The 14,342-nt window shown below is 39.0% G+C and overlaps 1 protein-coding gene across 2 annotated transcripts in view; it reads left to right on the forward strand.

The window, feature by feature from the left end:
- The window catches only part of ASXL2 (ASXL transcriptional regulator 2), a 141,176-nt gene that overhangs the window by 80,212 nt on the left and 46,622 nt on the right, over window positions 1-14,342 (forward strand). For both annotated transcript variants that reach the window (XM_047782485.1, XM_047782484.1), the window contains 2 exons: window positions 7,066-7,174; window positions 10,871-11,021. In XM_047782485.1, the coding sequence (XP_047638441.1) occupies window positions 7,066-7,174; window positions 10,871-11,021 (260 nt within the window). The remainder of the gene's footprint in view (window positions 1-7,065; window positions 7,175-10,870; window positions 11,022-14,342) is intronic.

The following is a 14,342-nucleotide window of genomic DNA, read 5'->3' on the forward strand; positions in this document are numbered from 1 at the left end:
CACAATAGAGTCACGTGTTAAATGAAAACTTTTTCATTACAGTATACAGTTATAAATGATAAGTATTTGGAAGTATTGGATTCTATACAACCTTGGTGTGGCTTCCTTAAACAAGGTGGATTAAGGCTGAAATCTGAAGAGCACATTGGAGTTTGCTAGGAGAAAAGGTGAGGGTTATTATTGCCAGCAGAAGTATTAGCTAGTACAAAAGCCAAAAAGTCAGGAGAATTATAAGTTAATTATAAGAATTATAAGCTGAGCAGAGGTGGCCTGATCGTACTTGTTTTTAAAATGTCACTCTGGCTTCGGAGTGGAGATCTGATGGGGTGAGTGAAATTACTGTCACTTGAGAGAGGGAACACTGGAACATAATGGAACTGGAGTGGAAGAGGAAGTTATTCTGCACAGTCAAGTTACAAAGTAGATGGTATTTCCTCTGTTTTACAGAAGAGAAAGTTAAGGGTGTTTACGGTCACGAGCCCATGGCCACACTCAGATCTGAATTCAGCTTGGTATGAATACGTAAATCTGGCTGTTTTGGCCACACAGTGTTGTCTCCTTTCATGAGTTAACTATGTTGGTTTCATCTGAGCAGTGTGTTACAGGCCTCAGATCTTTCAGCCCTACTGGCTACTGCTAAGGAACAACTTTTACTGCAGAGAAAGTTAAATAAGGCTGTTGGCAATATGACTGAAGTTATTTCTGTTCTTGGGCCTTGTGTCTGAAATATCTTAATATGTTTCCTTCATGAACTAGATTCAGCATAAGATTATAGCACTGCATTTGTTCCTGTCCTTAAGAGAATCGCCTCCCACCCCTGAACTCCTCTCTCTTAAGCACTGACAAGAAAAATTAGAAGTTACATTGTCTTATGATAGTTAGGCCATCTTTTAGGTGTGCTTCATGTGTCAGAACTTAACCCCATATCATATTTACTTGACTTTATATCAGTATTGATTTCCTCAGTGCCAGAGTTGGATCACTCATACAGGTGATACCTGTTCCTTCAAGTTATTCAGTTATTTTTATTTCATCATATCATTCTGGAGTTACTTGCCTTGAAAGTATATTCCTGCCATCATGGGCAGGGTAGCCTATTTTTCTTCTCTGCAGTTGCCTCATTATTCATAGAAATAAAACTTTGAGTCTTCTCTGACTTGTTATATTTTCCTAAAATCAAATCTAAATATTTGTTTTAGACAGTATAGTGTTCTGTATATCTTGTGGGGTTTTTGAAATTTTCTTATTTCTTTCAAAGGAAAATTGCATCAGATTTGGAAGGGAAATATGGTGTCTCTATCTCTGTTATCACATCTTTTCGCCAGATGTGTGTGCCATTTACTTTCATTAGTATTACTTTGAGGAGTTTTTGTTTTGGTTCGGTTGAGTTTGGGTCGGGGTATTGTTTTGGTTTGGTTCTAGGTACTAAGCTTTAATTGAGATTATTTGTTTCTTTCTCTCTGACCTAAAGCACTTTGTAGATACAAGCCTGTGATCTCTCTTCCATAATTCCAAAATCCAAAATGCTTGAAAAAGTTTTTTCAGACTTTTTGGATCAAACCTCATTTGTCAGCAACACTTCTCTTGAACTGACATGAAACTTTATGTGGTCTTTGTTTATCCCACTTAGAGTAAACACTCATGTATTTCACTGTGTTTGGTTATGGGATTGCTGCCCCTAATCTCTCTGGTGATGGTATATAGAATATGGTATAATGTTGCCTTTCTAAAATCCAAACAGGTTTTTTTTTTGGGGGGGGGGGTCTCTTGTCTTTTTAGGGCTGCACCCACAGCATGTGGAGGTTCCCAGGCTAGGGGTTGAATCAGAGCTATCGCTGCCAGCCTACACCACAGCTCATGGCAGCGCCGGATCCTCAACCCACTAAGTGAGGTCAGGGATCGAACCTGCATCCTCATGGATGCCCGTCAGGTTTGTTAACTGCTGAGCCATGATGGGAACTCCTATATGTTATTTTTAAGCAGTCTCTTTCCTGTTCTGCTTCTGTTTTCTTCCTACTGGAATCTTGGCTTCATCACTTTTCATTAATAACGGTGTGATCTTGAACAGCTTGGTTAACACCTCAATACATTCATTTGTTCATTTGTAAAAATGGTGTAATAATTTTGCTCACCTCAGAGGATTGTTATGAGGGCTAACTAGAATGCTACCTGGAATTTAGTGCTCCTTTTGCTGTTAATGTACCTGTTATTGATTCATATCCTGTTGTTTACCTTCCTAACATATGGTCAACCATTCTCTTACTGACTTTGAGGTCATTTTCAGTCCTTTGACACTTAATAATTAATGCTGGAGTTAATCCTTGCATATATGTTCTTAAGTCTTTGTGGACTTATTTCTGTAGGATAATTGAAGTAGGATTGTTGAATCAGTAGCCCCTAATACTTGTAATTTAAATTGTAACTTCCATATTCCTTTCCTAAGGCAGAATTGAGAGATGGGTTGGTGGGGTGGGGACGCAGTAAGCAGTTTTCAGTCCTACCAGCAGTCTCTATACAAGGGCTAACTTGCCCATAACCTTACTAACAGTGGATTTTATCAATTCATTTTTTAAAAATATAAATATAAAAATATAAAATATAAAAATTATTCCATGTACACTTCCCCCAACTTCTTACATTGGTAACATTTTATATAACTGTAGTATAATATCAAAACCAAGAAATTGACATTAGTACTGTATTGCTGAGGAAGATTTGAATCCATTTGACTTCTCTGAGTCTGACCAGTGGTGTCTCAATTTGACTTCTTTTCCTTTAACCACTATTAAGTTTGGAGAGCTTTTCATATATTCTACTGGCCATTTACATTACATGTTCATATCCTTTATCCATTTTTTCTAATTGTTTTTTTGTGTTTTCCTAAAAGTTTTCTCAGGAATATTCATTTTTTGCCTGCCATTTGTTTTGCAGTTATTTATTCCAGCTTTGTATACTCTGCATAGTTTGGTTGATCGTATTTTTTTTTCCTGTACAGAAATTATTTTTACTTAGTCATTAAGGTTTTCGGGTTTTCTCTCTAATGTAGAAAGCTTTCTCTATCCTATAGGTTAGAGAAACCTCCTATTTTTTATATTTTGGCTTTTAGACCATTTGGAATATGTTTTTATATAAACTGAAGAAATTATTATTGTTATTATTATTTTGGGGGGGGGGTCTTTTCTAGGGCCCCTCCCGCGGCATATGGAGTTCCCAGGCCAAGGGTCTAATCAGAGCTGTAGCCACCGGTCTACACCAGAGCCACAGCAACACAGGATCTGAGCCGCGTCTGCAACCTACACCACAGCTCACAGCAACACCGGATTGTTAACCCACTGAGCAAGGCCAGGGATCAAACCCGCAACCTCATAGTTGGTTCCTCGTCGGATTTGTTTACCATTGGGCCATGAGGGGAACTCCTAAACTGAAGAAATTATTATTCCTAATGTATAATATGCTCTGCCAGCACTACTTTTCTTATTTATTGCCACACCCACAGCATATGGAAGTTTCTGGGCCAAGGACCTGTGCCACAACTGTGGCAATGCCGGATCCTTAACCCACTGTGCTAGGCTGGGGATCAAACCTGTGCCACCTCAGAGACAATGCCAGATCCTTAACCCACTGTACTGAGCTGGAGATCACACCTGTGCCTCCTCAGAGACAGTACCAGATCCGTAACCTGTTGTGCTACAGCAGAAACTCAAGCACTAGTTATTAAGTAAACTATTTTATCTAGGACTCTTGACTGCTTGTGACTTAAAACCTAAACAAAATTCCAGAGGTAGAACTGGCTGAAGGCAAGGCTTGATATAGTGGCATAAGTAACATTGCTGGAAAAAAACACTGTCAGCTCTTTTGGGGTTTGAATTTTTCCCTCTGGTTCTTATCTAGTCCTTCCTTTTTCTGTCCAATGTGTTGTTCCACCTCAATTTCAGATACTTCCTACATGGTCATATGATTGAAAGTTTAGGGTTTTTTTAATGTTTAATTAATTATTTATTTTTATGCCTGCACCTGTGATACATGGAAGTTCCCAGGGGTCAAATCAGAGCTGCAGCTCGTGTCCTATGCCATGGTCGTGTGGGATCTGAGCCACTTCTGTGACCTGCACCACAGCTCATGGCAACACCTGATCCTTTTTTTTGTCTTTTTTGTGTGTGTTTGTGTGCCTTTTTTTTTTTTTTTTTGCCTTTTCTAGGGCCTCTCCTGAGGCATATGGAGGTTCCCAGGCTAGGGGTCTAACAGGAGCTGTAGCTGCCGGCTTACATCAGAGCCACAGCAGTGCAGAATCAGAGCTGCGTCTGTGACCTACACCACAGCTCATGGCAACACAGGATCCTTAACCCACTGAGTGAGGCCATGGATCAAACCAGCAACCTCATGGTTCCTAGTCGGGTTCGTAAACCACTGAGCCATGGCGGGATCTCCAACAATGCCTCATCCTTAACCCACTGAGTGAGGCCAGGGATCATACCTGCATCCTCATGGATACTAGTCGGGTTCATGACCTGCTGAGCCACATGGGAACTCCAGGTGTTATTTTTTTATGCTGCTCGGATAAAGAGAAAAATTCTCTTTCAGAAGGAAGCTTCCCTGGAGAGCAAGTTTCTTTCCTAAATGCCTAAGTAAATAGCTCTTTAGGTTGTTGCCCATGATTCAGTCATGTATCTCTTCCTGAATCTATCACTGTAGGAGTTGGGAGTGGGGAGCACAGAGATTAGAAATGCAAGTTTAACAGCTTGGACTTGCACTTCTGATGAGCATGGCTTTAAGTCTGTCTCAACCTCATGAGAGTGGGAGAGGGATAATATTTCACAGGAAGTTTTAGGTTCTGTCTCCAGAAGAGGGAACAGATGCCAGGTAACTAAAACCATAGGTGACCAAGATCCAGTCTATATATATTTATTTGATACAAAGTTTGGAGGTTTGACTATAATTGGGTTATGTGTGGGGTTTGTTGTTGTCGTTTTTTTAGGGCCGCATCCGAGGCATATGGAGGTTCCCAGGTTAGTGGTGGAATAGGAGCTGTATTGCCAGCCTATACCACAGCCACAGCAACACAGGATCTGAGCCATGTCTGTGACCTAACCACAGCTCACAGCAACGCTGGATCGTTAACCTACTGAGCGAGGCCAGACATTGAACCTGAGTCCTTGTGGATACTAGTTGGGTTTGGTACTGCTGAGCCACAATGGGAACTCCATACTTTTTTTATGTGTGTGTTTCTTTTTAGAGCTGCACCCACGGCATATGGAGGTTCCCAGGCTAGGGGTTGAATGGGAGCTGCAGCTGCCGGCCTACACCACAGCCAGAGCAATGCGAGATCTTTAACCCACTAAATGACATTTTATATATTTTTAGCATGGAAATACCTAAATGAGATAAATATATTTGAAAATCAACCGGAAGATATTCACCATTTTCTTTCGCAAAAAATTTTCCTTTTTTTTCTTTTGTCCTTCCCCTTTTGAGTTTTTGACCCCCAGCACCTTCACATCACCAGCAGAGGCTCATGACCATTCTCTCCCCCTCCCCGCCAAGAATTGCTCTCTTTGGTTACCCAAGATACCTGGTAGCCTCTTCTAATAGGCCTCTTTGGGTTATTTAGTAGTACCAGCAGAGGACTTAGGGGGAGAAGATCTGGAAATGTGCAAGTAGATTGCCTTATCCCTCAGGTATTGTGAGATTTTTTAAAAAAAAATTTTAATTTGAGGATGCCACACATCTTCATTTCTGTAACTATAGGAAAATGAAATTGATTGCAATTAGAAAGGAAAATTGTATAGTATTTTTTTGCAGATAATTTATCATATACCTAAAAGTTTAGAAAATACGGAGTTCCTGTTGTGGCTTAGCAGTCAGTGCACCCGACTGGCATCCATGAGGATGCGGGTTTGATCCCTAGCCTCACTCAGTGTGTTAAGGATCCGGCATTGCTGTGAGCTGTGATGTAGGTCACAGATGCGGCTCAGATCCTGTGTTGCTGTGGCGTAAAGAGACCAAACAAACAAAAAGTTTAGAAAATACAAATTAGAATTAATAAACCTTTAACCAAGTTTCTACATAGAAGATGAATATTCCAAGGCCTACTTTATGCGTGTTTTTTGTTTGTTTGTTTTTTGTTTTGTTTTTTGTCTTTTTGCCTTTTTAGGGCAGTACCCGTGGCATGTGGAGGAGGTTCCCAGGCTAGGGGTCTAATCGGAGGTATTGGCCCTGGCCTACCCCACAGCCACAGCAATGCCAGATCTGAGCTGTGTCTGCGACCTACACCACCCACTGAGTGAGGCTAGGAATTGAACCCACAACCTCATGGTTCCTAGTTAGATTTGTTTCTGCTGCGCCACGAGGGGAACTCCCTTTATGCCTTTTTAAGTGATCTCATGATGGGTCTAAATACAATCATAATTATACAGATATGGAATCATTTTGGTGTATAGCTAATACGTAATAACATAATGTTCTATGTCAATTATATCTCCATTTAAAAAAATAAATACAAGAGACCATGGAAATGTCTTCATTTCATAACTCAGATTCAGCCTGTGGCAGCAGTGTGCAAGGAGATTAATGTCATTTATTCTCTGTGTGTGTTTTCTTTTTCCTCCTTGTTTTACTTCTGCAGTCAAATGCTCTGCCCCTAACCTATATATACCCCCCTTATTTATTGTTTTACTTTTGGATATTCAAAGCTTGTGCTAGATGAAATAGATTTTTTTTTAATTCAACTTCATTGAGAGGTATTAATAAATGAAATTTTGGAGTCTGCTATGGCGCAGTGGATTAAGGATCTGGTGTTGTCTCTGCAGTGGCACAGGTTTGATCCCCAGCCTGGCACAGTGGGTTAAGAATCCAGCATTGCCATTGCTGTGCCATGGGCTACAGCTGCAGTTTGGATTTTATCCCTAGCCCTGGAACTTCCACATGCCATGAGTGTGGCTGAAAAAGAAGAAAAAAATAAAGTATATTTATGTCAAATAAGTATTGATCAGTTAATTTTATCTTAGTTCAGTGCTACATAGGATATTCAGAGGCAGAAACTAACCTTTTTTTTTTTCTTTTTGGCAGTGGCACTTCCCCTCTTGCATGCCTAAATGCAATGCTGCACACAAACTCCCGAGGTGAAGAGGGCATCTTCTATAAGGTTCCAGGTAGAATGGGAGTATATACTTTGAAGGTAAATATTTTTGTTAGGGGGTCATTTAAAAGTAAAAACAGGAAGTAACTACTATAAATAATACTTGGGTCATAGAATTCTGTAAGAGCTTACTTTAAGGAAGAGGTAAAATTTTCAAGCCTGTATCCAATACATTTTTTTAAATTAATCTGTAACCATCTCTGGGTATATCAGAGAAAGAACTTCATTTTTCATTCTTTGCCATAGCATTATTTTGAGAAGATGAAGTTAAAATGACATCCAGTGACTTTTTAAAGGGCCTCACATCATTTGAATAATAATGAGTGTTACTATGGAGCATACAGCCTTTATGCTTTATATTACTTTCTCATTTAATTCTCCATTACAGAGTTGTGGTTATTATTCCTGTGTTATTAGGTGAAAGCCACAGTTCAGAAGATTGGATTTTCTTGTCCAATGTTGGAAGATTGGATTTTCTTGTCCAATGTTGGCCAGGTAGTACCAGAACCAGAATATGAACCCAGATCTGACTGAATTCCCATGTTCTTTTACCCTAACAGACTTCTTAATTTCTAATTTCTGCACTGAAAAGGGACCTTGGCTTATCACTGTCTTTTCAGTTACAAGCAGAAAAATCAACTCAAATAAGCTTGAGTAAGACAAAGAATTTAGTAGTTTCATATAACCGAAAATTCTATAGAAACTCAGCCTGAAATCAAGAACTCAAATGATTGTCATCAAGGGTGGATCTCTGCTTTCTTTTGGCTTCGTTCTCAGGCAGGCTGTCTCACTGTATTTGACTTCATTCCCAACTCCTTACTCTGCAAGCTGTAAGTCTGGAGAGAAGGAGTCTCAGGAACTGAAGCCAGAGCCCTTTAGTTAGTTCTGAAGTGGCTTAATTGGTTGGGCTTGGCCCATGTGTCTATACCTGAATGATCATCCTTGCTAGATGTATTGATCTTCGGACTGGCCACTTGTAGGTTCATGATCACCCTTGATGTGTGGGTGTGGTTAAGCCCTCCCGAGCTAGATGAATTGAGGAAATGGTTGTTTCCCAAGGAAGTTTATCAGCAGAAGGGGCATTAATGTTTGGCATGCAATGACTGTCCATGTGTGTGTGGGACTCTGTCCTCTCTTACCCGTTAGCTTTGACTATGGTCCTCACTGGGCTCAGTGATTGTATGTAGCCTACTAACATTAAAAAGATCTGACTGACTTACAATACTACCTTTTAAAACACTTTGTTGAACGTCATGGAGGCACAGTGGAGCTTTCTACGTTTCAGTTGAGCTGTTCTAGACCTTACATGTTGTTAATATCATTTATTAATTGCCCACTCTGTGCTGCACACTATAGGGGCTATAAAGAAAGATAAACTATAGGCCCTCATCTCTTGAAGCTCACATAGTTACTGAAATAATTGCATACTGACAAAACATACTGTGCTGTAAAGTGGTCTGATAGTGTAGAGAAATAAAGATTAATCTTGAATAAGGCTATCTAGAAGTTTTTGCTTGTTTTTGTTGTTGTTGTTTTAAACTTGTAAGATTTCTGTTGAGCGTTGGCAGTTAAGTGACATGGGAATAGCTTAAGCAGAGGCATTCAGAATGGATTTGAAAGTAAATTGGAGTGATTAAACCCTTACCTGTGTGTGGGCTGGTGGGTAAGGAGTCAGGATGGGGTAAATGTTAGGTGAGAGCAAACTCTTAGAGGCTTTTGAAAACCTGACTGAGCAGTTAGAAAAGGAGGGAGGGTGGGTGCATGTTGCAGAAATGGCAGAGGTTTTTCTGGAGAATAGAGTGAACAAACCTATGTTTAGGAAGGTAGTTCAAGTAGGATACACTTAGGAGGAGAGCAGACAGTAGAAAAGTGGCAGAACACTGTAAACCAGCTATAAGGGAAAAAAAAAATCATTATAAAAAAGAAAAAGAAAAAAAGGAGGAAAGCAAGAAAACTTGTCCAAAAGAGTATTATTGCTTGAAAGAAACAATAATAAGCTCTCATAGTTTGAACTGTGAGAGTGGTAAAAGAGGTGGAGGCAAGGAGCATTCAAGAGATAAAATGGAAACTATTTGGAGTGGGTAAAAGAAGGGGTGCAGTGATTCAAGATTTGGGGCCTGAGTTAATCCTGGAGGGATCATAAGTTTAAGAAGATACTGGAATTTGTATTTAAATTATTCATTGAATTTACAGGTCAAGAGGTCTGGTTGGCAACTAACACTATGTGTTCTGCATTTTGAAGGAAAAGATAGAAGAATAAGGGATATGTATTTGTTAAAAGTGTATAACGTGCAAAAAATTCAGAGCAAAATGACACTAGAGTGTAAACATAAGTGGGGAAAAAAAAGTTTCTTATTAGACCAGAAGTTACTGTCTTGGTCTTATGTCATGAATGCCAATTATAGGTAGGAAGGTCACATGTCAGACTTATTTTTTATCTGATTATAAAAATAAATTATGTGGGAAAAAATATATTGAGGAGAAAAGAATCATGCATAGTTTATAACTTAGGAATAACATTCAGTGGAGTTCCCATCATGGCTCAGCGGTAATGAATCCAACTAGTATCCATGAGGATGTGGGTTTGATCCCTAGCTCAATGGGTTGGGGATCCAGTGTCGCCATGAGTTGTAGTGTAGGTTGCACATGAGGCTCTGGTCCTATGTTGGTGTGGCTGTGGCCTTAGGCCAGCAGCTCCAGCTCTAATCGGACCCCTAGGCTGGGAACTTCCGTGTGCCGCAGGTGTGGCCCTAAAAAGACAAAAACACCAAAAATTCACTAATATGTTTATTATATATTTATATATATATATATATATATATTATATACTACATAAATTATATTTATATTTATATATATTATATACTACATAAATTATATTTATATAATATATATATATTTTATATACTACATAAATACATATTTATTGAGGTCTTATGCTAGGTACTGTTCTAAGCATTTTATATTTATTAACTTATTTAATTTCAGAGTAATCTTTTAAGGTAGGTACTATTATCCCATCTTAAAGACAAGGCTACATAATTAGGAGATGATAAAGCCAGAATTCAATCCCAAAAAGTCTTAATTTCCTAGTTCTTGACCTTGCAACTACCCTTTTATGTCTCTCACACATAGGTATCCTGACATAGGTATCCTTTCTGATTAGCATTCTCACTATCCAATGCGGAAACCAAAGATTCATGTAATTTTTATTTTTTTTTAATGATTCCTTTTGTAATGACTCCTATTTACTAACCAATTTTCAGGAACCAATTCGTTTTAAATAATGCACTATCTTTTGTTATCCAGACTCCTAACTGAAGTCACAATACATAATGGTATTTACATACACACAAATACATATATTATTACATGGATGATGGCTATACATACATTTTTTAGAAATGTTATGTAGATTTTTCCTGAACATTTTATCATTTATCTGGACTAATATATACCAAGTTTTTTTGTCTAATTTAAGCCTTTATGTTGTGTCTGTATAAGATCATCATGTATAATTTTTATCTTTGGGTATAGATGGAAACATGAGCTAATTTGACAGGAAGAAGAGAAATGACAGTAATTCAGAAATTGTTGCTGGTTCTGCTTCTGAATCTTATAATACTAAAAATTAAAAATCAGCCCAATTAAAAGTCACACAACGCATATCAGAAACTTAATTCCTGTTTGCTGAAATGGTCATGATTAATCCTAATTGGATGCCTACGTTTTCAGAAAGATGTGCCGGATGGGGTGAAAGAGCTATCAGAAGGTTCAGAAGAAAGCAGTGATGGTCAGTCAGATTCCCAGAGTTCTGAGAACAGCAGCAGCAGCAGTGATGGTGGCAGCAACAAGGAGGGAAAAAAGAGCAGGTGGAAAAGGAAAGGTAAATCCACCTGATCCCTCAATAAAGTTCTGAATGCTATAGGACAAATGCCTTTGTTCATAGCTCTTCTTTTTCTAGACCACACGTCAGTTAGTCTCTTTCCCCTTAGCAGTTAGGTCAGTGTTGTCCAGCGGAATTCCCTGCGGGGATGGGGATGTTCTGCACCTGTGTGGCCCAGCTCAACACACCAGCCACTGGCTTCATGGGTCTGTTGAGCACTGGAAAGAGCTGGTGACTGAGAAACTGCATTTTAAATTTTATTTTATTTATTTTATTTTTATTGTTTTTGTCTTTTTGCCATTTCTTGGGCCGCTCCCGGGGCATATGGAGGTTCCCAGGCTAGGGGTCGAATCAGAGCTGTGGCCACCGGCCTACACCAGAGCCACAGCAACGTGGGATCCGAGCCGCGTCTGCAACCTACACCACAGCTCACGGCAACGCCGGATCGTTAACCCACTGAGCAAGGCCAGGGACCGAACCCGCAACCTCATGGTTCCTAGTCGGATTCATTAACCACTGTGCCACGATGGGAACTCCTAAATTTTATTTTAAAATTTTAATAACCACATGGGGCCAGTGGTCATCATATTGGAAAACATGGGTCTAGGTTTTATCTGGGTTTCTATTTTCAGCTGTTGGCCACCCCTAGCCTTTTTTATGCTCTTGTTTTATTTACCTCTTTAATCCTATGTTCTAAAAATTTGAGAACTTAATTGCTCTAACAGCTCTCTGCTTGCTAGGAAAAGAATGCTTTTCATTTCTTCTAGAAAAGACTAAATTTAGTCTTTTGGTCTTTACTCTCATGTCTACTTGGTTTCTGCTTCATAGCTTAAAACTTTGTTTAGGGAATAACATCTTTGTTGCTGCAGCTTTCCCTGGGATGAATTTTCCATTTAAAGATGTGTTTTTATTACCTATTCTTGCTAATTAATTTTAGCTTCTTGTCAAGAGTCTTTCCAAAAAGGGAAAATCATTTTTATCCCAGTATTGATCGATTTAGCCATACATAGCAAGGCAAATTTTTAAGACCGCTCATGCTGGTTCCCTATAAGGACTGATACAGTGACATTCCAGAGCAAAGTAGACATTCAAGAGTTTCCTGGAGTTCCCATTGAGGTGTAGAGGAAACAAATTCCAACTAGTAGTTGCAGGTCCGATCCCTGGCTTTGCTTAGCAGGTTAAGGATCTGTTGGTGTTGGAGTGAGCCGTGGTATATAGGTCGAAGATATGGCCTAGATCCCACATTGCTGTGGCTGTGGTGTCAACTGGCAGCTGTAGCTCCAATTTATCTAGCTTGGATAACCTCTTAGGTTGAAGTGAGCTCTCTTTGAATCTAGAAGCTAGTTACGCTTGTTGGGTATTTGACTCATTAATTTTAAGTGCATCTTAGAACTTGTGATTTTTAACTGAAATATCAAATAAATCACGGAGTTCCCATCAAGGTGCAGTGGAAATGAATCCGACTAAGAATCATGAGGTTTCGGGTTCAATCCCTGGCCTTGCTCAGTGGGTTAAGGATCTGGCATTGCTGTGAGCTGTGGTGTAGGTCACAGGCACAGCTCCGATCTGGCATTGCTGTGGCTGTGGTGTAGGCCAGTAGCTACAGCTCCAATTAGATCTCCTAGCCTGGGAACCTCCATATGCCAAGGGTGCAGGCCTGAAAAGACAAAACGACAAAAATAATAAATAAATAAATCAGATGCAAAATCATCTGATTTATTACCACTTCTCTGTTAATGTGTGTGCTACTCCTGTAGAAAATTTAGATGGTGATATTATCTGTGTTCTCTGATATAGCAATTATACACACTTGGGCAAATTTCATAGCCAGAGGATTTTAGCTTTAAGATCACAACTGCTTAGAGAGGAACCCAGACCTCATGTGTTGGTTACAAATGGAATAAAGGCAAGACAGGTTAGGACCTTTGACCAGTGTTCTTGGTAAGTGTTTTTTAAAGTAATCCCTGTCAATAGTGAAAAGAGATGTGTCCAAGAACTTTAATTTCTCAGAGTCCATAAAAGACCTTTTTTTACGGGGAGGGATGAAGCCGAAAGTATTAAGGGCTCTGGCTCTCCTCTGCTTCTCCCCACTTAAAAAAATTTTTTTATGTTTGGAAATTGTTGATCAAGGATTGGGAACCAAGCCAAGTCATCAGGCACGAGAAACAGCTAGATTCATAATTCCTTCATGTGCCCGGATACAGGGAAATCAATATGAAAGGAGATCAGATTAGTAAACTGGAACAAAATCATGGTCTTAGAGGTCTTTGCTTTGCAGTAGCTCATATGCAGCTGTAGCTGTTTTAAGTAGTGGTTGTTACATAGTTATGAGACTCTGTCTCTAAGAATTTAAGGTAAATGTATTGTGATACAGGAGGGTCTAAGAAATAACAATAGAACCCATTGTTAGTAGCTTAGTGGTTAGATTAAAACTTTGCCCCACACTCAGCATAATATTAGAAGATATTAACAGCAAGGTAATAGCAAATTCAGAACTGTGGTCCACATAAATTATTTTTGCACTGCCCCTGCTTCTTTCCTCTTCTAGAAATTGTCACAGTGTTAAATACTTACCCTCAGTTTACATTAAGATGAGATGTTCAGTAAAGATGTTTTCTGAATGTAGCCTATTATACTGAGTACAAAATGGGATTTTTGTGATGTTTGGAAGGTGGCGGTGAGAGGGGCAGGTAATGTCATGTGGAATTCATATTTTCTCTGGCAGCTTTGATGCTCTTCAGAAATGAAAAAATGCTGACATAGCAATAATGAAGAATGTTTTTGTCTCTCGTAGGGTGTACTTCTCTTGCTCGTGGGTCATACATATGGCATAAGCAGAGAAATGTAAATTTTTAGGTTTATATTTATGGATGTTTTTGTAGTCCAGTGCAAATTAAAGTGGAAAACTTATAGTTAGCAGTGATAGTGGCAGCATACTGCAAAACAGTTCTAAGTCAGTTGTAGATATTAATAAAGTTAAAACAAACTAAATGTGCCTATTCTTTTTTCTTACTTAGGGCTTTTACTCTCAATCTGACATCACTTTATTTCAAATGCATTGTAAGACAGGAAGAACACTGAGATAGTATCAAAACCCACTTCCTTTTATGTGCAAAAATAAAGAGCTCTGACAGCAAAACTGATACTTCAAGTTGGAAATCTATAGAAACTCTCTTGGTATAGGTATGCCTTTTAGCTAGATAAGGACAGAGAACAGAGCTTTGAAATTCTATCCAATATTAAAACTAGTTTATTGATTTGTGTGGAAGGTGGAAGAACTTAGAAGTTTATAGTTTGGGTTCCTAATTTTCAGACAGGAAA

This window comes from Phacochoerus africanus, chromosome 5, assembly GCF_016906955.1.
Source record: "Phacochoerus africanus isolate WHEZ1 chromosome 5, ROS_Pafr_v1, whole genome shotgun sequence".
NCBI classification, from domain to species: domain Eukaryota; kingdom Metazoa; phylum Chordata; class Mammalia; order Artiodactyla; family Suidae; genus Phacochoerus; species Phacochoerus africanus.